Source organism: Haliotis cracherodii, unplaced genomic scaffold, assembly GCF_022045235.1.
Source record: "Haliotis cracherodii isolate W230 unplaced genomic scaffold, xgHalCrac1.p SCAF_18, whole genome shotgun sequence".
Classification (NCBI taxonomy): Eukaryota; Metazoa; Mollusca; class Gastropoda; order Lepetellida; family Haliotidae; genus Haliotis; species Haliotis cracherodii.
The window spans coordinates 22082247-22105981 of record NW_027266273.1 but is presented as its reverse complement, the minus strand read 5'-3'; the positions used below and the strand labels follow the sequence as shown (position 1 = coordinate 22105981).

Below are 23735 nucleotides of genomic sequence, written 5' to 3'. Positions count from 1 at the left end.
TGAAAATATGTGCAGATATAGCGTTGGAGGTTATTCTGGATCATCCCAATACGAAATATTTAGGGGTGTTCACCTCAAGCTTTGACAGAAATAACTATGTCAAATTATTAATATGATATTTTCACACTGAATTGAATGACAATAATATAAATTATAGATTCCGATGTTCGATATGTATCACATTTCGCCTACAGAAATGTATACCTAATACTATGACTCACTAATGACTCCCCTCACCTTGCAATTACATCTTCCTTCGTACTTCCGGAAAGACAAGTGCGAATTTAGGTACACATGTATACCAAGAACGTTTAGCGGTTTATCATTTTCAATATTATAGGCAGGTGGTACATTCCTGTCGTAATCTTAAAAATAGATAATTTACTTCATGTGTATGATATGTTGAAAGATATTATTGACGGCAGATCGACCGCAAATTAACGATTTCCACCGGGTAGTTCACTTTCTTTTTACACAACATTCATACAAGGTGATCCATGTCAACCAATGTTTTACCTAATCCATTATTAACCAAGCAGAGTAAGTCCCTGTTCTGGGTATGTCCTCACTTTTGTATGACAATATATTCAGAACTTTTTAAGTCTAACGGGCACATGTTCGGAATGGACTGCGCAGGGATTTTACCTTGACGTACGAAAGAGCGGGTCTAGTGGATTATTTATTTAATGGTCCTGGAAGGCAATATGAGGGTCCTATTTTTGTGTACTTTACGTTTGCATAATTACTTAAGAGCCCGGCATGAATCAATGATCATGTGTACAGTGATCATGATTGATGGATGAAATAACAGACCCCTGAAAACTGCTCTTGTTGCACTGTTGGTACAATGAATATTATTGTGCATCACTCGGGACGCATACTTTTTTTCCTGCATCCATTCTCTATATTTGTGCATACTTGACGTACATTTGTTTGTCACATGAAACCCTGACTGTGTTCCATGGATCACAGGAATACGTAGGTGTACACACACAAAATATTGACTAATGTTGTATACGACTAGACCAATTTCTGTGCATGGATTTAATGTGAAAACCTCAAAAGATAATTCTCTCCTACGGGCTTACATGGTAAAGTGGATAAAGAATTGAAGTGTCCAGCATGATCATATGTGCAAGTTGTAAATGGCACAGTCTGTGCAATCTGGTCTAATTGATTTACTTTCACTGACAGTGTTAACATGTGTTTACAATATCAAACACCGGCCCTTCTATCTATTTGAATAAAAAGCATGAATGCGTTTTAAATGAAGGCGTATTGGTAGCATAGCTTCTGTGTTGGAACCGAATGCATGCATTATGCGAATGCAGTTTTAGCCAAACAGATGTGGAGAAAGCTTATTCACATTTACTATGTGAAAGACATTTTTTGAGGTATGCAGTCTGAGACTTTCGCCACTACCCACCCTGAAGCCCGTATCTAGTACAGGGGTGAGAATGTTCCATGTATTTCTGCGAATATTAGTGACCACAAATTTGTTAAAATCTGATGGCTTCCCCCTTAAATACCCCCAAGTTATCGGCAATGCTCCATGGCAAAGAAGTTTCAGCTGAAAAGGAAAACCTCCCTTCTCATCCCTGCTAGTAAAATCGTGTTCACTCAAGTAAGCTCAGCAAATAAAAGTCCATATGATAACACTAGACTGTGCAAATAGTTAAGCTAAGGGCCCTCAGGCAAGTAGACTCCAAAATGTCTCTTGCACGGATTGGGTATTATACTGAAGTGTAAATATATGTAAATAATGATTTTTATTTATAATCTTACTTTTTATATTACCCAAACCAATGTACAAATACCAGGTATCTTGTGTTTTATTGTATGTACATGATGTATAGACATATTGGAATAGATAAAAAACTGGTAAATTTGGAAATAGTGAAATGGTGTTCATGCAAGTCAAATTCTGGAGAATATCTGAATAAGATGACTGATGAGGGATTGATAATGTTGATAGTTAATCACTTTGATGGTAAGGATTCTTGTGCACAGTTTTATATTAATATAAAGTTACAAAATACAACTTAAACAAACCTCAAAACAATTCAACAAACCCTTTGAATATGTTAAGACTTTAACTGTGATTGATATACTTTGCCGTGAACTACAACACTGGGTTTTCTTTTGCAAGACGTGTGATGATAGTGATTGGGATGTGTGTCATCAAATATATTTTTAGTGAATCAACTATTGGGACATTGTAATACATTGACAGAAAATAGGCTTCTAGAGTGGTCAACTGTTGCAGAACCTGTAACTAAATATCCAAAAAATATGTCTTTAAGTATTTTATGTTATGCCCGATCATAATGCATTTTTTTGTTTCTGTGTACTGAGTGAGTGAGTGAGTGAGTTGGGTTTAATGTGGGAGGAAAACCCGAAGTGATGCAGGTCTCAGACGTTTACCACTTCGGTGAAATCCACGAGCACGGGTATGGTGCTGACAAACCTAGAAACATAATTGGGGTGAACCGGGATTCGAACCCACAATCATAGGTTTCTGGCGTGCCCAAGGGACGCAACTCTGCACAGCGAATCGCAGCGCCTTAGACGACTAGGTCACCCGTGCCCCCTGTTTCTGTGTACTGAAATTTATGGTTCTGTGTCATCATTTGTTTGGCTGTCAGACTTACACACAAACTGCAAGTTAGTCTGTCATTTAAAATGTTTATGGGTTTCTGTGATACAAAAGTGAGGACAACGTGAGTGATTAAAAAAAACCAATAGACAATATTGAATATCTGAATTCTACACTAGACAAGAGCCATGTGCAGTCTCATGGAGTTGTGGTGATAGATGATGCCACTTTATGCCTTGTCAGCACTGCTGTGAGTGTAATGCTGTACTGCTTGGTTTCTAGGATGACTGTCGGAGGCAACTACAGGCCTCGCTGCTTCCTGGACGTACAGATAGGAGCACAAGCAGGTAGGCCCGCACACCATCTCTCTCTCTGTAATGGAAGAAACAGGGGAATAGTTGTAAAGTTTTGTCTATAACTCAAACTGGACATATCAGACCTTTTTGAAAATACACTCCTTACTTTTGATACCCTCAGCCTATTTTATGTGTATTTTCTGAAAAAATATGATGTTTTTCATGTGGTGAACTTTGAATATGATTTTTTTACTTATACATTTGTGTGACATATGGCTTGAAAACTAGTTTATGGATTCTTTTCCAATTGGGCATACAGTTTCTATACAAATAGGAGAGGTTCAGTGCAAAGTTTGATTTCGATAAGTGGATTTTCTGAGAAAATATTGCCTTTTTCATGCTTTGAACTCAGAAATGTGTTGAAGTCGAGGTCGGGGTACTAGTGAGCCTTGGTCACATTTTGTCTTGTTTAATCCTTGTAAGGCCTTTACTAGTTCCTAATTAATATCAGTCAGTGAAGACAGATGGAGTTCAACCTCTGTATCCTGATTAAATAAAGTCAACTCTGTCTTCATTGATAAGATGCCACTTAGCAATATAGTGCCAGTCAGTGATTGAATTGAATTATTTTTTTAGGACCTGTCAACGTCATGCATTGCTTGTCATAGCTCTCATATTGAATATTAAAGATTCAGGCATCTTAACGACACAAACACTAGAATGCTTGTTTCCGTTTATTGAATTGCAAATAAGGTTGATGTTACACAGTAGCTGTTGAATAAACTGTTTATTTCCTCTCCAGCTGGTAGAGTTGTCATCGAGCTGTTCTCGGATGTGTGTCCAAAGACTTGTGATAACTTCCGGGCACTATGCACAGGTAAGACAAGTCTAGATTTTGCAATGTGGCTTCTTCTTGGCCTAGTCTGTGTTACGGTTCGACATTTCCTGTGTACAATCAGTTACCTGCTGGACACAAGCCAGAGTCTAGTAACAGTCAATCTCATTTAAATCAAATCTTAGTTCTCACTACTGCCAAACAAAGATCTGAGGACATCCCATTACAGGTTACGTCAGAATGACCTTTCATGAACTTTGGCTAATTTAGACTTCTTGTTAGTTTGTCAATCAGAAAGCCTCTTTCTCCGCCTATACGACACTACTTTTAAACTGGCGACTTCCATTCCAGACTACACTTCGAAAAATATTTTGACAAAGTTCTTGACTCAAAATGTGAAAAATGAACAACAAGCATTCTGGAATGTCTGCTAGACGGCCGAGATTGTATGGGCAATGCAAAGTCTCTTCCATTCAAATCTTTATCCCATTGAAGCAATAGATAGACAATAATTTTTTACCAATCAGTTGTACAACCCTTAACCGTCAATTGGAATACCCTAAACTTTACACATATTAGACATCAAATTTAAGAAGTTGCCTGAGACTAGGTAAGGGCAAGTGTCACATTGCTTACTATGATAAGACACCATTCCCTCCCTTGTGTTAGCTCACCTGTTGGGAATTCTAAGGTTTGTGAATGTAGGTCATCTAGACATTCTCCCTCCTCCTGGGGAACAGTCCCTTTAGGCGACACTTTTTTTATTTCTTGGTTTACGGATTTCAAACTCATTTCAAAAGTGAGGCAGGCCAATTAAAAAAAAAAAAAAAAAGCCTCTCACATTTTTTTTACCTGAATTTTGTCCTAAAAAGTTAGGTAGGTATGAAAAAAAATATCCTGTCGTAATAAAAGTAAAATAACTCAATTTTTCAAGAACATTTTATTATATCCCTTGCACTCAGCTTGTGCAGGGATGACAACATAACAATATTCATGACATGGGTGGAAATGCATGAAAAACGCTGCAATTTTGGCAGCAAATGCATGGGCAACGTTTAACTCTTTCAACACCAGCCAACCAGAAGATTACTGCTGTGACACCAAGTTCCCAGAGACTGTTGTGTGATAAATGAAACCAACATTTATCAATTAATTATCTGCTGAAATTAACATCTTTGCTACTACATGTTTGGCCATACACTATTTGAAAGGTCTAATTAATCCTATTGTTTATAAATATGAAAGTTATGTGTATTTCATTATTTAAATAATTCATGAACAACTAAATAAAGTTCGTTTTAAATAAATAATAATGTAAGCTAAAACATTCATAACGTCCAAATTTAGCGCAAATCTAACGATGTTTTCGGCAAATATAAGAATTCATAAAATCCACTTACCTATTTCTTTTTAATTTTCATTTGTTTACGTTGAACATTATTTTAAAAAGAATTACAAATAATATCTGTCATCCCCCATTTCCCGATGATAGTGGCTGTCCGCTCACTAACATGAGGAAATACCTCGGTTTTCAAAGCTTTGTATGAATAACACATACGTCCTGCCATGTCAGTATACATTAAAAAAACTTATATTGTTTCACCGACAAAATCAAGGTTCGTGATTAGTCAAATTTAAGCACGTGACCTAAGGCAGCTAATCAAATTACAGCAAAGATAATTTTCAGACTTTGGCGAAAGGTTTGTGTTAAATCATGTTATTCTGAACGTTTTAGCATGAAATCGCGATCTATATTAAAAATATGGAACTTTATGGATGCATAGAGCTAGGTTACGAGCTGTGACAAAGATTTCTTATGCATATATTTTGGCATTAAGACATCGTGTCCGAGCCGAGAAATCCAGGCGACAAAAGCCGAGATGTCATTTGACTTACGATATGCGATCGCACGAAAAGTTGGAAATAATAACTAAGATGTCAGTTTGGCAACTTTTATAGATACATTTTTGATGATTTTATTACTTTGTAAATAAGACGTTTCAGCCCGTGAGGACCCGTTGTCGAAGTGTGTCCGAGAATTTTATTTTCAATAACATTGCGGGAAATAGTGTCAAGTGAATATATTTTTAATCTATAGATAAAAAATGATAAAATCAAATGGAATAGGTATTTCAGACATTGTGAAATGTGATAGATTTAATAAATGAATGATATGACAAGTAGGTTAATATAATTATAAACTATTTTGACGTGGCTCGGACGGTTTACCGTGCGGTGTGACTTGTGGCTTTGAACGGCCAACAGTGTTGAAAGAGTTAAACTGGTCACCACTGCGCTTTGCGTTGACAAGCTTTGATGGTATAAAGAAGGATCCCAGCAAGAAATATCAGAGTGACTTCCCTTTGCTTTAAACTCGACGAGGAAAAGAAATCTTTTTTTGTTTGAACCAACAAATAAAAAAAATGTCGCCTTATTAATGGCATGTCAAGTTTAGGCAGGACAAATTTTTACTGAAAGTGTGCAATGTGACAAGCCCACTGACTAACCAGGGTATGGTGTTGCAGGCGAAAAAGGCGTCACTGCGAAGTCGGAGCATCCCCTCCACTTCAAGAACTCCCCCTTTCATCGCGTTGTGAAGGACTTCATGATCCAAGGAGGAGACTTCACTAAAGGTAGGTTACCAAGAAATCTCTCTACTCGGTTGGTTTGTTGTTTAACGCCGCACTCAGCAATATTTCAGCTATATGACGGCGGTCTGTAAATAATCAAGTCTGGACCAGACAATCCAGTGATTGATATCATGAGCACCGACCACACAATTGGGATCGATGACATGCATCAACCATGTCAGCGAGCCTGACCCCTGATCCCATTAGTCGCCTTTTACGACAAGCATAGTCACCTTTTAAGGCGAGCATGGGTTGCTGAAGACCTTTCTACCCCAGAATCTTCACGGATCTCTCTACTCAGTATCAGACTTAGTATCAGTGACTCTATGTATGTATGAATGGTACAGTTGTTGTCCACCACAGAGTGATTGACTCTCACAATGTAGGATGATGATGATGATGATGATGATGATTTTGTAAAGGGCCTAGATTTAAGTGTTAGGTTCTCAGCGGCTCTGACCTTATATACATCCAAAGTATGTGTATGTATGTACTGTTGTTTGTCACGGATAATGAGTGAGTGTTTTTACTGTTTTACAGGTGATGGAACAGGGGGAGAGTCCATTTACGGAGGGGTGTTTCCAGGTGAGTATCGTGCTAAAACACTAGCATGGTAGACCATTTTATAAAAGAAGCCGAGTAAGCAAAGATGGGCACTGAGACGATGTCAGCCCATGGTGACAGAGCTGTGGGGGGCTCATGCTTTCACTCACATACATTCAGAATCATTTTTTTTACTTTTGCTCTCGAAACAAGTAAAATGTATCTCTTGCTTCACAGTTGAAAAAGACATGGCAAGACGCACTCTAGAATGAGCACTGTCATTGTCAGAACCTATATATATATATATATATATATATATATATATATATATATATAACTTGATAAATGTCCTGAATGCGTATATATATATAATCAGAACACCCAAACTGATCATTAATCGATTGTAATCATTTTGATTCTCCTCATGTAATAGGAGTGGTGGGGTAGTAAATTCAATAAAATGTTACATCTACAGAACTGAGATATTGAACTGAAGTACACAATTTAGTCCCATTATTATACTGTCTGGTTATAAAAATGAGTTCACTGTATATCTGAACCTGTTTGTAATATATTTTATTCATTTTCATTTCATTTAATATTTGTTTCCATTCATTTCGGTGAAATCATGCATGAAGTGAGTAGATCGCACAACTCACCATTATTTACAGCAACCATGGTCAGCTACCGCTATTGATGCCTTGAACTTAAGTTGACACAGAATGGATACATTTACCATTAATGCCTTACTTTGACTTACCTGTACCTGATTCCATTTTCAAGGAGCATGTGCCGTATGCACGATTTATCAATGAAACAAGCCTGGTCCTCAGTGTATGTTGGCCTGTCTGACATCGAAGTGTATTAATCCCATCAGTGGACTGGTGTAACTGTATGCAAATTAGATTACCAGTCTGGGACACTTGCAAAATATCAGCCAATGAAATATCGTAACATGATGACATGATTACATTCTTGTAAAACTTAGCCCAGTTCATTTTGTGTGCTCTACTTGTCCATGGGCATGCTAGAAAATGTATATTACCCGCCCGACATCTAGACCTTACTTGGCACTGGCATCGGGCAATGGTATTTTTAACCCCTGGACGTCTGCTCATATTTAGCAACTGGCTGATGTGAAGGCACAGTTTGACTGAGAAGATATACGCAACAAATCTGTCAATGTCGACTTAACACCAAGTTTGATAACAGTTGATGCAGTCACCTTGTCATTATGTCATACCAACATTTGTTCTATATTTTCAAATTCCTACACATTTTGTTCCATAATGATCAGACAGGATAGATTAGTAATCATTAACAATCAGTCCTACGTGAGTTTTGACAAGGACTGCATTATGAATGTTTGATAGTATGCTGATGACTCAATATTTTTTAAGTAAATGTGTGTAGATACTTCTCTGATATAATGTAGAGGATTGGATGTTAGCATGATGCAAGGGTGTAGATGATTCAGTGAAAGGGTGTAGATGATTCAGTGAAAGGGTGTAGATGATTCAGTGAAAGGGTGTAGATGATTCAGTGAAAGGGTGTAGATGATTCAGATGATTCAGTGAAAGGGTGTAGATGATTCAGTGAAAGGGTGTAGATGATTCAGACGATTCAGTGAAAGGGTGTAGATGATTCAGAGAAAGGGTGTAGATGATTCAGTGAAGGGTGTAGATGATTCAGAGAAAGGTGTACATGATTCAGATGATTCAGTGAAAGTGTGTAGATGATTCAGTGAAAGGGTGCAGATGATTCAGTGAAAGGGTGGAGATGATTCAGTGAAATGTGTAGATGATTCAGAGAAAGGGTGTAGATGATTCAGTGAAAGGGTGTAGATGATTCAGAGAAAGGTGTACATGATTCAGATGATTCAGTGAAAGTGTGTAGATGATTCAGTGAAAGGGTGCAGATGATTCAGTGAAAGGGTGTAGATGATTCAGTGAAAGGGTGTAGATGATTCAGAGGACGGGTGTAGATGATTCAGTGAAAGTGTGTAGATGATTCAGTGAAAGGGTGTAGATGATTCAGAGAAAAGGTGTAGATGATTCAGTGATGGGTGTAGATGATTCAGTGATGGGTGTAGATGATTCAGTGATGGGTGTAGATGATTCAGTGATGGGTGTAGATGATTCAGTGAAGGGTGTAGATGATTCAGTGAAAGGGTGTAGATGATTCAGTGAAGGGTGTAGATGATTCAGTGAAAGGGTGTAGATGATTCAGTGAAGGGTGTAGATGATTCAGCGATGGGTGTAGATGATTCAGTGAAGGGTGTAGATGATTCAGTGAAAGGGTGCAGATGATTCAGTGATGGGTGTAGATGATTCAGTGAAGGGTGTAGATGATTCAGTGAAGGGTGTAGATGATTCCCTGATACTTTGTAAATGGTTCAATTATGGTGTATAATTTGAGGATAGTGAGGAGCTGATTCATTTATAGTGTGTAGATGATTTGATGATTGTGTATATGTGATTCAGTAATAGTATCTAGACGATCATAGTGTGTGGATCTTTTACTCCTTCGCAGTGTAATTTGTATATATGTTCTATTTTCATGGCCAACATCTGCAATGGTTATGACCTGTGAAAATCTGGGTTAGTAAAGGTCTTCAACCCATGCTTGCCGTAAAAGGCGACCCTGCTAGTCATAAGAGGCGACTAACGGACTCAGGAGGTCAGGCTCGCTGACTTGGTTGATGCATGTCATCGTATCACAATTACGTTGATTGATGCTCACAATATCAATCATTGGATTGTCGGGTCCATATTCCTTTATTTACAGACTGCCATCATACAGCTGGAATATTGCAGAGTGCGGCATTAAACAACAAACATACAAACAAATACAGATGGTGCTCACTGACACATTGATTAATTAAAGCTGATTTTTTCCAGATGAGAATTTCATCTTGAAGCATGACAAGGAGTTTCTCCTGTCAATGGCCAATCGTGGTAAGGACACTAATGGATCCCAGTTCTTCATGTAAGTACACACGACTCTCTGTCGGTATTTGTGTTGAGTCAGCATATCCATGCAGCACATTCCCAACACAGGACTTTGTCACTTCTTGTGTCAGCATTACGTAGGACAATGTCAGTTCATGTTTGTTGTTAACAACCAACTATTGTCTTCCAGCCTTTGTTACAGCTTCAACATCGGACATCACAAAGGTGACAGACTAATAAACCTGAAATTCTCTATTTTAGTAACGAAGTTGAAATATGAATTTCCGTTTAGTTTCTGTTAAATGATTGTGAAACGTGATGGAAATACATTTCTATATGGCCGTGATAGGATGCCTGCATTAGCCTGTGGTGGAAGTGATTGTAGTAGCATACTGGTCCATCATACTCGTGAAGCTTGGGACAAAATAACACCATATGCACAGTAACTATAAAATTTTGCGTCTCATTCGGAAATGGACTATACTTTTATATCGAATATTTTATGGATTATCATTGCTCAGTGACATCTGTACCTTAACAGCGCGACTGGCAAAGAGTAATCGCTAAAATAAATAACTGAGTGAAATGTTTGTATATGAAGTGTTCACATTCCAGTTCTGGTTATTTTCAAATATACAGAATTTTAGAAAACCCAAGCTTTCTTTTATTGCTGTTTTCATTTTTGTTTTCATAAGTACACTACTCGAAAGATGTTAAGGAACGCCCAATTCTTTCATAGCACTATGTTTAAGCTGTCATGCCTGCAGGCATCCCTGAGGTTATTTCTATTTAAGTCAGTTTGAAGAACATGGAAATAAAAACTATGATGTTCAGAAAGCCATGTGTATTTGATGGAAGGGCACCACTGATAACACCACTTCCATAAACAACTAATTGATTTTCTCAAATGTCATTTTGAAATAACTTTGAACAAAGAAATTTGTTGCGAAGGTAATCTTTTCATCAAGTATACAAGTGTTTTGGAATGTGCTGTGCTAACTTCACTGTACTAATAAACTTACTGTACAATTAACATCTGACCTATCTGTGGTGTCTTATGGAACATTTTCCAGAATCTAAGAACACTATTTGGACATTACTTTTATTTGTATTTGGTAAAAAATATAACAAAATGTTATAATAATGGGACGAAATTAAGAAACACCTTGCAGAAATTGTCATGGAGCTTTGCGATTGAAACAAATAAAAGTTTGAGATGGAAGAGTTAATGGTTTCTGGCCGGATGGTTTATCTGTTCGGCAACACACATTTTTTAATTCTTGATTTATAGATCTTTTACAGGAAAATTTCTGTCGGAAGATGATTTAAAAAAAAAAAAGCATTTAAAGTTTTATTACATTTTTCTCATCCACTACAGGGAAGCTGGTATAATATAAGAACTTTTTTAACATTTCTACACAAAAATCTTGTTTTTTGTTTTATAAACATTGATGCCATATTATTAATAGTGAGTCCTTGTTTAGAAAATATGTTTGGTGCAATATGATATTAGCTTATAGGGGTGATACAACTATGTGCAAATTCAGAATTTTATATGTTTTCCATTTCAATTAAATGCACACTAAATTCACCAAGGATCCATGAAACAAGTTTAAAAAAATGTGTGGCCTTCTTACATAGTTTTGTTTCGTCAGAAGTGGTACAACAAGTTATAGTAAGAGTTTCTAGAATAATGTTGACATTTAGATACATGTGTAATGGACATTTTGGTTTGAATTGTATAATTTGTTATGTTTGTCATGATATTAAACAAATATATTTGTCACATTTTGCATTGTGCACAGAGTCAACTGCATCAAGCCGTGAACTACCAGGTAACGGTTAACACGACACAGAACAGTATTACCTGTCAGTACTGGCCTCACGGAATACCTTAACGAGATTCATGTCCTAACTGTCATGCTGTACGGACACACTATGGATGTTAGGGATCAATGTTAGCACAGTTGTACAGATTGAAATGATCCTGCTGAATTTGTAGTGATGTTGTTAAAAGATAATTCAGATGATTTTATTGTTGAAGCAAGTTTGGGTAAAGACTCCATTAGGCCTCTGAAGCACATGCTCTTAGTCATATGGTTGTTGAGTCTCGGATGCAGTGATAAGCAGCTTCATTTTAGCTGTTGCATGAATGGTATTAATGATATTTGGAATTAATGATTAGATGATGCCAAAACACTTAGCATTTCATAATACTTGATGAACACAATTTTATTATTCAACTTGTCTCATGATGTATAAACCTAGCCCCCCTTGCATGAAGCGATCTTAGTGCTGTTATTGTAAGTTGATGTTGGAAAATTGGACTTACGATCAACATTGCACTTGGATCACTTTCTGCAAGTAGATCTTAATGTTCAGGTCATTTTCAATAGAAGAGGGTTTATTTTGTCAATGTGATCTAGTTTTCATGCATTATTCCTTGACTTACGGAGCACCAATATCTTTACTTAACATCAGTCATCCATTATTTATACTAAGAACATGTGCTTTCAGTTTATAGAAATCAAGTAAGGATTCTGTTGAGATTCTGTCTTTAGATATAAAGTTAATTATGTTATGTTTCTATCTGCTTCAGAACAACAAAATGTACACCTCACCTCGATGGGTAAGTCTCCTTGTCTTTACGTTTACCTTTACAGATTGCACGTCACACCCCAACTGATTGTGTGTCACACCCCAACTGATTGTGTGTCACACCCCAACTGATTGTGTGTCACACCCCAACTGATTGTGTGTCAAACCCCAACTGATTGTGTGTCACACCCCAACTGATTGTGTGTCATACCCCAACTGATTGTGTGTCATACCCCAACTGATTGTGTGTCACACCCCAACTGATTGTGTGTCATACCCCAACTGATTGTGTGTCATACCCCAACTGATTGTGTGTCACACCCCAACTGATTGTGTGTCATACCCCAACTGATTGTGTGTCACACCCCAACTGATTGTGTGTCATACCCCAACTGATTGTGTGTCACACCCCAACTGATTGTGTGTCATACCCCAACTGATTGTGTGTCATACCCCAACTGATTGTGTGTCACACCCCAACTGATTGTGTGTCATACCCCAACTGATTGTGTGTCATACCCCAACTGATTGTGTGTCACACCCCAACTGATTGTGTGTCATACCCCAACTGATTGTGTGTCACACCCCAACTGATTGTGTGTCACACCCCAACTGATTGTGTGTCATACCCCAACTGATTGTGTGTCATACCCCAACTGATTGTGTGTCACACCCCAACTGATTGTGTGTCATACCCCAACTGATTGTGTGTCACACCCCAACTGATTGTGTGTCATACCCCAACTGATTGTGTGTCATACCCCAACTGATTGTGTGTCACACCCCAACTGATTGTGTGTCACACCCCAACTGATTGTGTGTCACACCCCAACTGATTGTGTGTCATACCCCAACTGATTGTGTGTCACACCCCAACTGATTGTGTGTCACACCCCAACTGATTGTGTGTCACACCCCAACTGATTGTGTGTCACACCCCAACTGATTGTGTGTCATATCCTAAAAGATTGCACATCACACCCCAACTGATTGTGTGTCATACCCCAACTGATTGTGTGTCATACCCTAAAAGATTGCACGTCACACCCCAACTGATTGTGTGTCATGCCCTAAAAGATTGCATGTCACACCCCAACTGATTGTGTGTCATACCCTAAAAGATTGCACGTCACACCCCAACTGATTGTGTGTCATGCCCTAAAAGATTGCATGTCACACCCAAACTGATTGTGTGAAACACCAGTGTTACATCCTTTTGGCATGCCAAAACCTGTCATTGTGGGTTTGAATCCCAGCTCGCCCTGATTATATTTCTAGGTTTTTGAGCACGATACCTGTGCTCATGGGTTTCACCCAAGTGGTAAATGCCTAAGATCTGCTTCACTTCTGGCTTTCCTCCGACATGATATAACTGGAATACTGTTCAAAGCAGCGTTAAACCCAACTCACTAACTCACTCACTCTTGTGCAGTGCATATCCGTCATCCCTTACATATAATACTCATTTTTGTTCATTCTCTGAGAACAAAGTTCATTATTGAATTCCAGGAGTGGTTGTCACTCATGACTTAACTGAAGTAATATACACGATATTGAAATGTGATGAAAGGCAAGTGAGCTCATGTTGTCACAAGTTATCTGTTTTGTCCTTAAACCTTTTAAATTTTCAGCTTCTTGGAAATTGCAGGATTGATTCAGCTAAAGTTTTGTGTGGATGATAGTGTCAAACTTTTCCTTTCAATATGACTGCCAGGTAGCCATCTTTAACACAAACAATTGACGAATCTTTTTCAAAACTTAAAGGTTCAGAGACCTGAAACTTGTTGCATGAGATTGTCGCCTTATGCATGTTATGTGGTAAGTGTATTCCAGGCATCTTGATCAAAAACGAAATATGTCTGCCGGTGATCATATTGGAAATGCCAATTGATATTGAGTCATTCGAAAACATCTTTGAATCTGAAACTTCACATGCTAGTTCCCATCAATGATGACACTGACTTGAATTTTTTCAAGTTGTAGAGATCTGATTTCAGTATGGCCGTCACAGCAGCCATCTTGAAAAAGCTGTATATGGCCATTTCTCAGTCATTTGTGTTCCAGATGTGATGTTCCTTTGTATGTATGTTCCATGTTTGTTCCGTTTTCTACAATATTTTAAGTTTAATTTTACCCTACCTGATGCTACATAGTGCTTTAGCTTCCCTACCTTTTACAAACAGTACTGGAACAGAGAGACAGTTAAGACTATAGTCTGTGCCCCAATACCAACGAGGTACCTGCCTTGGGATGTACTCAATCGTATTCTTCTCTGTCAGCTTTACAACAGACATGTAATTTGGAACAGTCATCTTACCTGAGATTTTCATTAGATTTTGATGTTTTCTGGTGGTATTTTATCCAATGGCAATGCAACTTAGCACATTTACATTTCAACTCCAGTCCTGACACCTTGCTGGCTCCACTATTGCGACGTATCTAGCAGCTCTCAACTCTGTATTAAGGATTGCTCATGATTCCCAACTGGTGCCTGAATTTTTTGACATTGTCCGGGGTTTTAGGCTGGAAGATCAGACAAAGAAGTTTTGCCCTTCTGCTTGGACTTAAGGATGGCTTCCTTTTGAGACTTGCGTCAGGCGCCATATGACGTCTGCCTCATTTGAAGATCTCACCATTAAGACTTGTTTTCATGATTAGTGAGCTTCATGCCCTGGATGTCACCCAGGTTTGATTCGATCAGCGCCCTCAGGGCCTTGTCCGCCTTGGTCTTTGTTGGGACTTTGTCGCGAAGAATCAACTTCTGGGTCAACCTGATCGACAGTTTCACATCTCGCCACTTTCATACATCGTGGGTACGGATGATGATGTTGGCCCTCCTTCAATATCTTAAGGTATCTCTGCAGTGTCAACGCCAGCGCCAGCGGTTGTTCCTTCCTGTTTCCAGCTGTGTCTCTGCAGAGGTGACCTGTAACACTCCCTGTGGCTTCGATCAGGTTTACGTGCATATCATCATGCTGACTTGCTGTCTCTGTAGGCCAACGATCCACACAAGATTCGTGCAATGTCCACTACACCTTTTGGCCCACTCAGACTTCATCCGCGTCCTCCGCCTTACCGTTTTGGCACCACTGTCTACACTGTGCCTGCTGTCATACAAGAAGAATATGAGGGAGTACAGGCCAAGGTGGATAACTTATGGGTATTGAGGCACGGGCTATGTTCTGTTTCAACTGTCCAGTACTGTCTGTTTGTAGGTAGGAAGCTAAACACTTTGTAGCCTCAGGTTAGTATAAAAACATTGCATTAATTCTGAAATTGTCATATTTTTTACCCTTATTTGGCCTTTGCACTTGCTGAGAGCTGAAACTGCCACGATGGCAGCCATATTGAAAAAAACAATTCACAGCCACGACTCATTCATTTCTGTTTAGATGCATTTTTTAATCACTCAGTTTTCAATAAATATCATCAACACTAACATATTATTCAATTTGACTTTCATATTTTGAGATAACAGACTTCAAGCACAGTATATCTAAAGTTATGCCCCGTGTGCTTGGTTCACAGACTTTGTAGTTATTAACTCCCTTTGTATTCCAAGAAAAAGTGACCTTTTGTAACTTAATTACTTGAAACATTTAAAGGTACTTTGGTTGAGGATGGAAACTTTTTTTCCTCCTCTGACTTCTTACTTCAGCAGAAAGAATCCATGAAATTAATAACTAAAGGTCTGACAAACTCTGAACGTCCATCTTGTGGTGTCCTGCAGGGTCCATGTGGTGTTTGGCCACGTCATCAGTGGCCAGGAGGTGGTCAGGCAGGTGGAGAACCAGCCCACTGACGCCAAGTGCCGCCCTCAGAGCGAGGTGATCATCACAAACTGTGGGGAGCTCGTCCGTCAGCTCAAAGTCAAATGTAAGTTTATTTCAGATCATGACTCGTGTACTTTAACTCGGGGAAAATAGATAGGCAGGGTGTACATTTCGTCAAACGTTCTGCAATGTGCTGAAATACAGGAGTTTGAGAAAACTAACTGTTCACTCACTGGACAATACGAAGTCTGTTCTGAAACTGAATCTAAGTGACTGATTGGTGGTCGCTATGGCAACCATTGTGATGATTATGATTACCAGTCTGTGCCTAAAACTCTTGACACCAGTAACCCGAACTTGGCTCTGTTTTTCTATGTGCTATAATTACTTGATCTCACTCGACCAAACAGAATTTAATAAGACTCAGGCTTTGGACTGGTGGCTAAGGTTAAACTTTTCTAAATGCACAATTTCTTCATATTAATTTTTGTTATTTTGCATATTTTGAACCAGATTGAAAAATGTTCAGCGTTCATTCTTGAATACACCAGTATTATCCCCTACCTGCAACCCATGGCTCATGATTTCCTGTAGGGAGGAATCTCATACCTCAACATGCATTATTTTACGACATAAAAATTCATCAACATGCTTCTTTTGCTGGTGGTTAAACAGATGTGGTCAGTGCGCAATGTTACGAATCAAGCTCAGTCACAGTGTGTGACACCTTCATTGCTCTCTCATGTAATAGCACAGGGAATGAAGTATTGCTGTAAGGAGCTATGCTGGAGTATCTGACACAGGCTGTTTGATTCACTCTTGTCAGTTATATACATTCTTAATATTGGCTTATACCAACATTGGCAAAGCTTTCTGTCCGCATGTTGGAAAATCACCAACATACTGTCTAAAAATCTAATTGAGTTTTTAACTGAAACAAAGTATGGAAATAGATGTCAGACTTTGTGATGCTACAGTGGCAGGCAGACTGTCCCATTCAGGAGTTCGATCATCTGTTTCCAAATAGCAAGTGAAAGAGTAATCGATTACACCGATGCTGTCACAATGTAAGGTAGACATGATTTGCGTTTAATTTTTGGCTGCTTTTGGACCGAAATATGAAATTATACTTATGACATTTGAACTTGCAATAAAAAAATCAAATTCAATCACAGAACAAGCACTCTGACAAGCCATGATGAGAGTTATGATCACCAAGTAGTTGGTGGCACCCCTTTTGAAAATGACCCTCCATTTCTAAAATGACTCCAACTTGTGTCATAAATGTGCGTGAAGGGTTCTCATATTTGTCAAATTGAATGATCACTGAATATTGATACACATTGTCATGTATTAAAGTGAGTTGTCATGGTTCTGATTTTAGGATAAGTGTTGAATTCTTCCATACATGTACAGGTGAACTTCAGATTGATGTCTTTTTTATTTATGCAGCAAAAAAGAAAAAGCCAACGTCAGAGTCCGGTGAATCAAGCTCGGCAGACTCTTCCTCCAGCTCCTCCGAGTCCTCCAGCAGCGAGGAGGAGAAAAGGAAGAAAAAGAAGAAGAAGCAAGAAAAGAAACGAAAGAAGGAGAGCAAAGAGAAGAAGGAACCAGAGTAAGATTTGTTTCAGTGTTAAAGGACCCCTGCAGGTTTCTGTTATTGTGATCTTATTTTTAGTATGTTTATCAAGGTGTGGCTGTTTATCCAGGTGTGTCTGTTTATCAAGGTGTGTCTGTTTATCAAGGTGTGTCTGTTTATCAAGGCATGGCAGTTTATCCAGGTGTGTCTGTTTATCCAGGTGTGGTTGTTTATCCAGGTGTGGATGTTTATCCAGGTGTGGATGTTTATCCAGGTGTGGCTGTTTCAGGGAGGAGACAGAGGAGAAGGACAAAGTGCCCACAGTGTTTGCAGAAATCAGGTCTGATGAAATCCCAGACATCCCTTTTCAAAAGTTCCTCTTCCGAGGCCAGCAAAAAGAAGAGGAGGAAGAAAAACAGAGGTTTGAAATAGAATGTTTATGAGTGGCAATGACAACAGTAGAGTTGTCTTTGAATCTCAGCGCTCCTGTAATATGATGTGTGTCTCATTGTGTTTTCGAATACTGTAAAAACAATGTAAACTAACTTGGTAACTGTCTGTCTCTCCATTAGATAGTCTAAATGTCCAAGATTTATTAAAAGGAAATTCATCTATTCAATTACTTTTCAAGACACAGTGATATTTTTAATTACCAACCATAGCATAAAACAACATTTTGACACATGCGTCAAAAATGTTATATCAAATGAGATAACCAATCTCATTAAAATCAGATCTTATTCTCGCTACCGCTAAACAAAGATCTGAGGACATCCCATTACGGGTCATGTCAGACCGACCTTGCGCGAACTTTGACAGACCAATGGAATGACCAATCAGAAGGCAGCTTTCTCGTGCTTTGCGGCACAAAATTCAAATTGGCGACTACGCTTCCAAACATATTTTGACAAATTCTCGATTACAAGTTTGAAACCTGAACAAAAAACATTCTGGAATGGCTAAGAGATGGTCTAGATTGTAAGGATTCAGTCGTTACACCCGTAACTATCGTTCGGAATACCCCATGTTAAAGTTTTCGAGATTGCATGATTAGAAATCACTTTCTGAATGTCTCTTTCATAATCTAGTAAGCGACGCACTGATTGGTCGGATGAAAGGTCGTTCTGATGTGACCCCTAATAGATGTCTTCAGATCTTTGTTAAGCGGTAGAGAGAACTAAGGTCTGATTTTAATGAGATTGATGAGATAACAGAATTATTGTCCATAATCTTTACAAATTTAAGTTCTGTTATCAGTAAAGAGCGTTCTCCCCCTGGCTATGGCCGACGTGCTCCTCCAGAGCGGATTCCGTATCGAGGTGGGCAGGTGAACTACTCCCGGACAGGGAGGAAGATCAAGGGGCGGGGCAGCGTGGTAGGTCCTGCTTCTCTTTGTTGAACTTCTTTAAGTGTTTGCTGATGGAAGTCTGTGCTTCAAGGCCCACTTTCACAAAGCGAGGAGTATGCTCAGATGTTGTAGGGCTGGGATGTCCTAGTGCCATGATACAGTTTGAAAACCTGTGTGGAGAGCTGGAGTTCATAGACTGTTCCTGATTGTTATGAAAGCAAATAGAGAACCTTAAAAAGCTGGGCACGAGTGGCCCACTTGCAGAGTTGTGTCCCTTGGGCATGTCAGAAACCTATGATTGTGGGTTCAAATCCCGGTTCGCCCCAATTATGTTTCTAGGTTTATCAGTTTGGTAGGTTTCACCGAAGTGGTAAGCGTCTGAGACCTGTATCACTGCGGGCAATCCTCCCACAAATGCTAACATGCCTTGATGAAACTAACTAACTAACTAACTCGCTCGCTCGCTTGCTCGCTCAATCGATCGATCGCTCAATCACTCACTCAATCACTCACTCAATCACTCAGGGACTAGTGGTTGATGCGTTCCTGGGTACAATGGGTGAAACCATTTCTGGTGTTCCCCAAATTAGGTAATTGAATGAGATGTTTCTGTTTGTCAGAGATATCGATCCCGTAGTCGATCACGGAGTGAGACACCACCACACTGGAAGAGAGAACTAAATCGACTGAAGCCGCTCAGTGAGGCTGAGAAGGAAGCGGAGAAACGCTGGGTCAAAGGTGACAGGCTGAATCAGTCGCGTCAAGGTCAGAGGCCCCAGCAGCAGGAAGGGGGACAACTCCAGCCTGCCCCAAGTAACAGGTGAGTGGCAGGGGTTATCTTCACTTGAGTGTTTGTATGTAAGACACCACACATTTCAGGGCCCTCAGTCAGGGAGACAGTAGAACTTCAAATGGTACAATATAAGTTGTAGCAGTATCACAAAGGGTACATGTGGTTTCATGCATCTGGTGTTAGGTTTTATACTGGTAGAACTTAGCGAGGGATTCATAAAATATATGCACCCCTCTTGATACTGCTACAACAAATTTATCTTACCAACATGTTACTGACATGTTTTAGTAGGGAATTCAAACAAATTCACGGTTGGTTGGTTGGTTGGTTGGTTGGTTGGTTGGGTGTTTCACGCCACGCTCAGCAATATTCCAGCTATATGACGGCGGTCTGTAAATAATCAAGTCTGGACCAGACAATCCAGTGATTAATATCATGAGCATCGATCCACGCAATTGGGAATTCACAGTTGATAGAAAACAGCTGTTCGATTGAGCTGAGGTTAAATGGTGCTATGTCACATGACTTTCATTTACGCGGAAAAAGCAGACTGCTTTTTGTTTCCATGCGGGATATAAGGGATTTGTTCTGTAGCTCAGATATTTATTTCCCTCCCAGGGATACATTATAAGTTGTCAACCAAACTCGAGGGGTACATGATGTGATGTATCTTGTGTGTGAGCCGATGTACCCTGAGCTGTCAGGCGGGAATATCACACCATATGCCCCGAAGGATTGGTTGACAACAAATTTATCTTACCAACATTCGTTTATACAGAACAGGCTGAAGTTTCCCTGAGTAAAATGCTTTGATACAGCCATTTTGACAGCTAGCAGATGACGCAATCGAACCAAGTTACTTCCCTTTTTATTTGGATAAACATTGGTTCGTTACAGCTCAACGATACTTATGAAAGATAAGCATATTACCTAAGGTGTGTTACAATGGATTTGTAAGCCAACTACATGAGCGGGCTGCAGAAAAATGATAGCCCTACTCTTTAACTAATCAGAAGCTAGTATTTTAATGTAAGGTGAGATAAAGTATTTTATCAAGATCATGGGATCCAATCAGATCTCTTCATTCTGACATGGAGGTATAAAAAGACAATATGTGGTGTTTCAGGGAACAGTCTGGGAAACATGACAAGAAGAAGCACAAGAAGGAGAAGAAGTGAGATTCTTTTAAATATGTAACAAATGTATTTCATTTAAACATCAAGCAGATTTTTGTTATTTAAGAGACAGCCTCCTTGGTCTAGTGGTAGAGCGTCTGCCCAGAGAGCGGAAGGTTGGGAGTTTGATCCCCAGATGCATCATACCATAAGACGTTAAAAGTTTTAGTGCAGTACTCTTGCAATACCTCACATATTTTACTTATGACAAGAAGGGAAAATATAAATGGGCAGCCAAACCTGCCAGATTGTAAAAAGTTATTTTATCTGTCTAATCGCTGATATAACATCTTTTAGAACTTACCAGCTTGATTTCCATCAACAAACAGCCAATACAAAATCTTTGTAATGACAAAGTGGTTATTTCCAGACACCACAAGAAGCATAAGAAACATGGGAAACACAAGAAAAAGAAAGAACGTGGGAAGTCGCCTGGGGCTTCCCCCGAGGTGGAGTCTTCTGCTGACAGTGAAGACGAGAGTGCAGCGGCGACGGCGGCGGCGGGTTCAGACGGAGGGCACAACGGCACCGAGAGGTCACGCCAGGACAAGTCAGAGAGATCTGAAAGAAGGCAGACCACGCGAGATAGGTCGAGGGATCGAAGAGAGGAATTCGTGAGAGGAACTCAGTTTGGACATAGGCAGACAGAAAGAAGAAATGAGTCACTGGAGCGGAGAGATGAGAGAACAGCCAATAGACAGGCTGATAGACCTCCACCTAGAGATGAACGAATCTTAAAACATGGAAGCAGACAGAATGATAGGGAGGAACCAAATCGCCAGGTGAATGAGCGGCGTGTTTTTGTAGAACAACGAGGTCGACGTAGGGCAAGGTCGTCTTCCAAGGATTCTGATGACAATGAAGGAGGCAGAGCCAGACGTGCCAATCCCCCTGCTGCAAGAGAGTCATCCCGGGAACAGAGAGACAGCACCAGCAGACGGTCAAGGAATGACTCGGGGCCATCTGACACAAGGGAAACCCGAAAGAGGAGAGACCCCAGTAGTTCTGAAGAAAGACCAGGGACACGGTCAAGGCGGGAAAACAGCCGGCATGGTGTTCCTGACAGAAGAGGGCAAAATACACAAACATCTCGATCAAATCCAAACATACGATCAAGAGACAATCAAGCTCGTGCAAGGAGATCATCTTCCTCAGAGTCAGACGATGACAACAAAAGAAACGGGACTCACAGAAAATCTCCAGCAGATCAAGAGCGGGCACGAAGACCATCAAAACGAGATAGGTCGTCCTCAGACTCCGGCACCGAGAGATCACGACAAGAACGGCAGAGGAAAGCAGCAGGGTTGAGATCTCAACAACAGACCAGACGCACATCAGATTCTTCTGACTCGGATTCTGACCGACCACGCAGATCACGAGAAAGGTCACGAGAGCGACGAAGGTCAAGTTCAGCAGAAAGGAAGGCTCGAGAGAAGCGCCAACAGGAACTGAAGCAGTTTCACAGGTAATTGTTAAGTCTGACGTAGTCCAGCTGTCTATGTTTATTCTCCATGCCTCATGGTGTTCAGATTTGTGCATTTACCGGTAATGTATCATACTAGTACAATAATACAGACAGATAAAAAAGAATCCAATCATTTGTAGCGATAGGAAGTGATTGTTTCTTTCAGAACATCTACCAGGTATTTTAATGTGTAATTAAGGGCAATAATCTGTAGTAAATGTTAAGGATCTTGATATAAGCAGAGCCTTCCATTGAAGTGGCAATAAGTCTGGACAGAACCAGTTGTTCAGGTACTGCCTGCTGAACAAGCACATGGTTGGTTGGAGTGATAGGAGTTTGTTGTCATGGGGCCAATTAATATTTATCACAGGCTACTCAAAGTTGAAATGTGAATTTCCCTGGGTCCAGGAAACGTTTTGAGATATGGTTAACCTGTGGCACAAGCAGGATCTATCTGGACTACTTAGAGGCCGTATTCAACCCAGAGCCAGCTGCAAGTGTCTGTAACCATTTCTAAGTGTGTGCTAATACAGTGAAACTAATGTTATTGCTCTTTAGAGGGGATATATGTTTCATTGATAAAAGAACCTATAAAAGGAAAGAGGCTTTAATAAACAAAGTGAAAAAAATCAATATTTTGAACAAATGTTTATATTTTTTTCCCAGGGACACTTATCTTAGAATCCTAGATAAATCCCTGACATATCTCATGGATGGAAAGTGTGGTCGTGTCATCGACATCTGAAAATCTTTGTAGTAATCACAAGTACTTGTTAAATCGATTTACAAATTATATTTATGCATTTTGAAATAATATTCATTCAGCTTTTCTTGTTTATCATTCTATTTATTTTGTAATCGAGCCAGACAGTGACTTCATGTGACATGTGGGTCTCCAGTGTTACTGAAGTAGAAAATGCAACAAATGAGGTCTGTTTTTAGAGGCCTGTTTTAAGCTTGCCATATCATGCCTGTGTCAATAGTAGATGATGGTTACCTCCCTTAGGTCTCTCCACCCGACGTCTGTCAGTCCGCCGCCAACGCACTGGAAGCCTGGCCAGAAGTCACTCCTGCCAAAGGAAGCTAACTCTGTTGTTGAAAGCAGAAGGTACGTGAGCTTCTGCATGAATGTTGATGGCTGGTGTAGCCTGGA

The 23735-nt window shown here is 39.6% G+C and overlaps 1 protein-coding gene across 3 annotated transcripts in view; it reads left to right on the top strand.

Moving 5' to 3' along the window:
• Positions 1–223: 223 nt before the first annotated feature.
• Positions 224–23735, top strand: part of LOC139465893 (peptidyl-prolyl cis-trans isomerase G-like) — a 37285-nt gene continuing 13773 nt past the window's right edge. For 2 of the 3 annotated variants that reach the window (XR_011653177.1, XM_071247874.1), the window contains exons 1-15: positions 224–288; positions 2879–2943; positions 3695–3769; positions 6253–6360; positions 6898–6942; positions 9801–9888; positions 12451–12480; positions 16180–16325; positions 17675–17837; positions 18091–18222; positions 19059–19176; positions 19770–19969; positions 21069–21116; positions 21488–22582; positions 23589–23690. Coding sequence is in view for 2 of the 3 variants with exons in the window: in XM_071247874.1 (XP_071103975.1) it covers positions 224–288; positions 2879–2943; positions 3695–3769; positions 6253–6360; positions 6898–6942; positions 9801–9888; positions 12451–12480; positions 16180–16325; positions 17675–17837; positions 18091–18222; positions 19059–19176; positions 19770–19969; positions 21069–21116; positions 21488–22582; positions 23589–23690 (2480 nt within the window). In the remaining variant the exon portion in view is untranslated. Of the gene's footprint in view, positions 289–309; positions 455–2878; positions 2944–3694; positions 3770–6252; positions 6361–6897; positions 6943–9800; positions 9889–12450; positions 12481–16179; positions 16326–17674; positions 17838–18090; positions 18223–19058; positions 19177–19769; positions 19970–21068; positions 21117–21487; positions 22583–23588; positions 23691–23735 lie in introns of those variants that run through there. The other variant, XM_071247875.1, reaches the window with a different exon arrangement.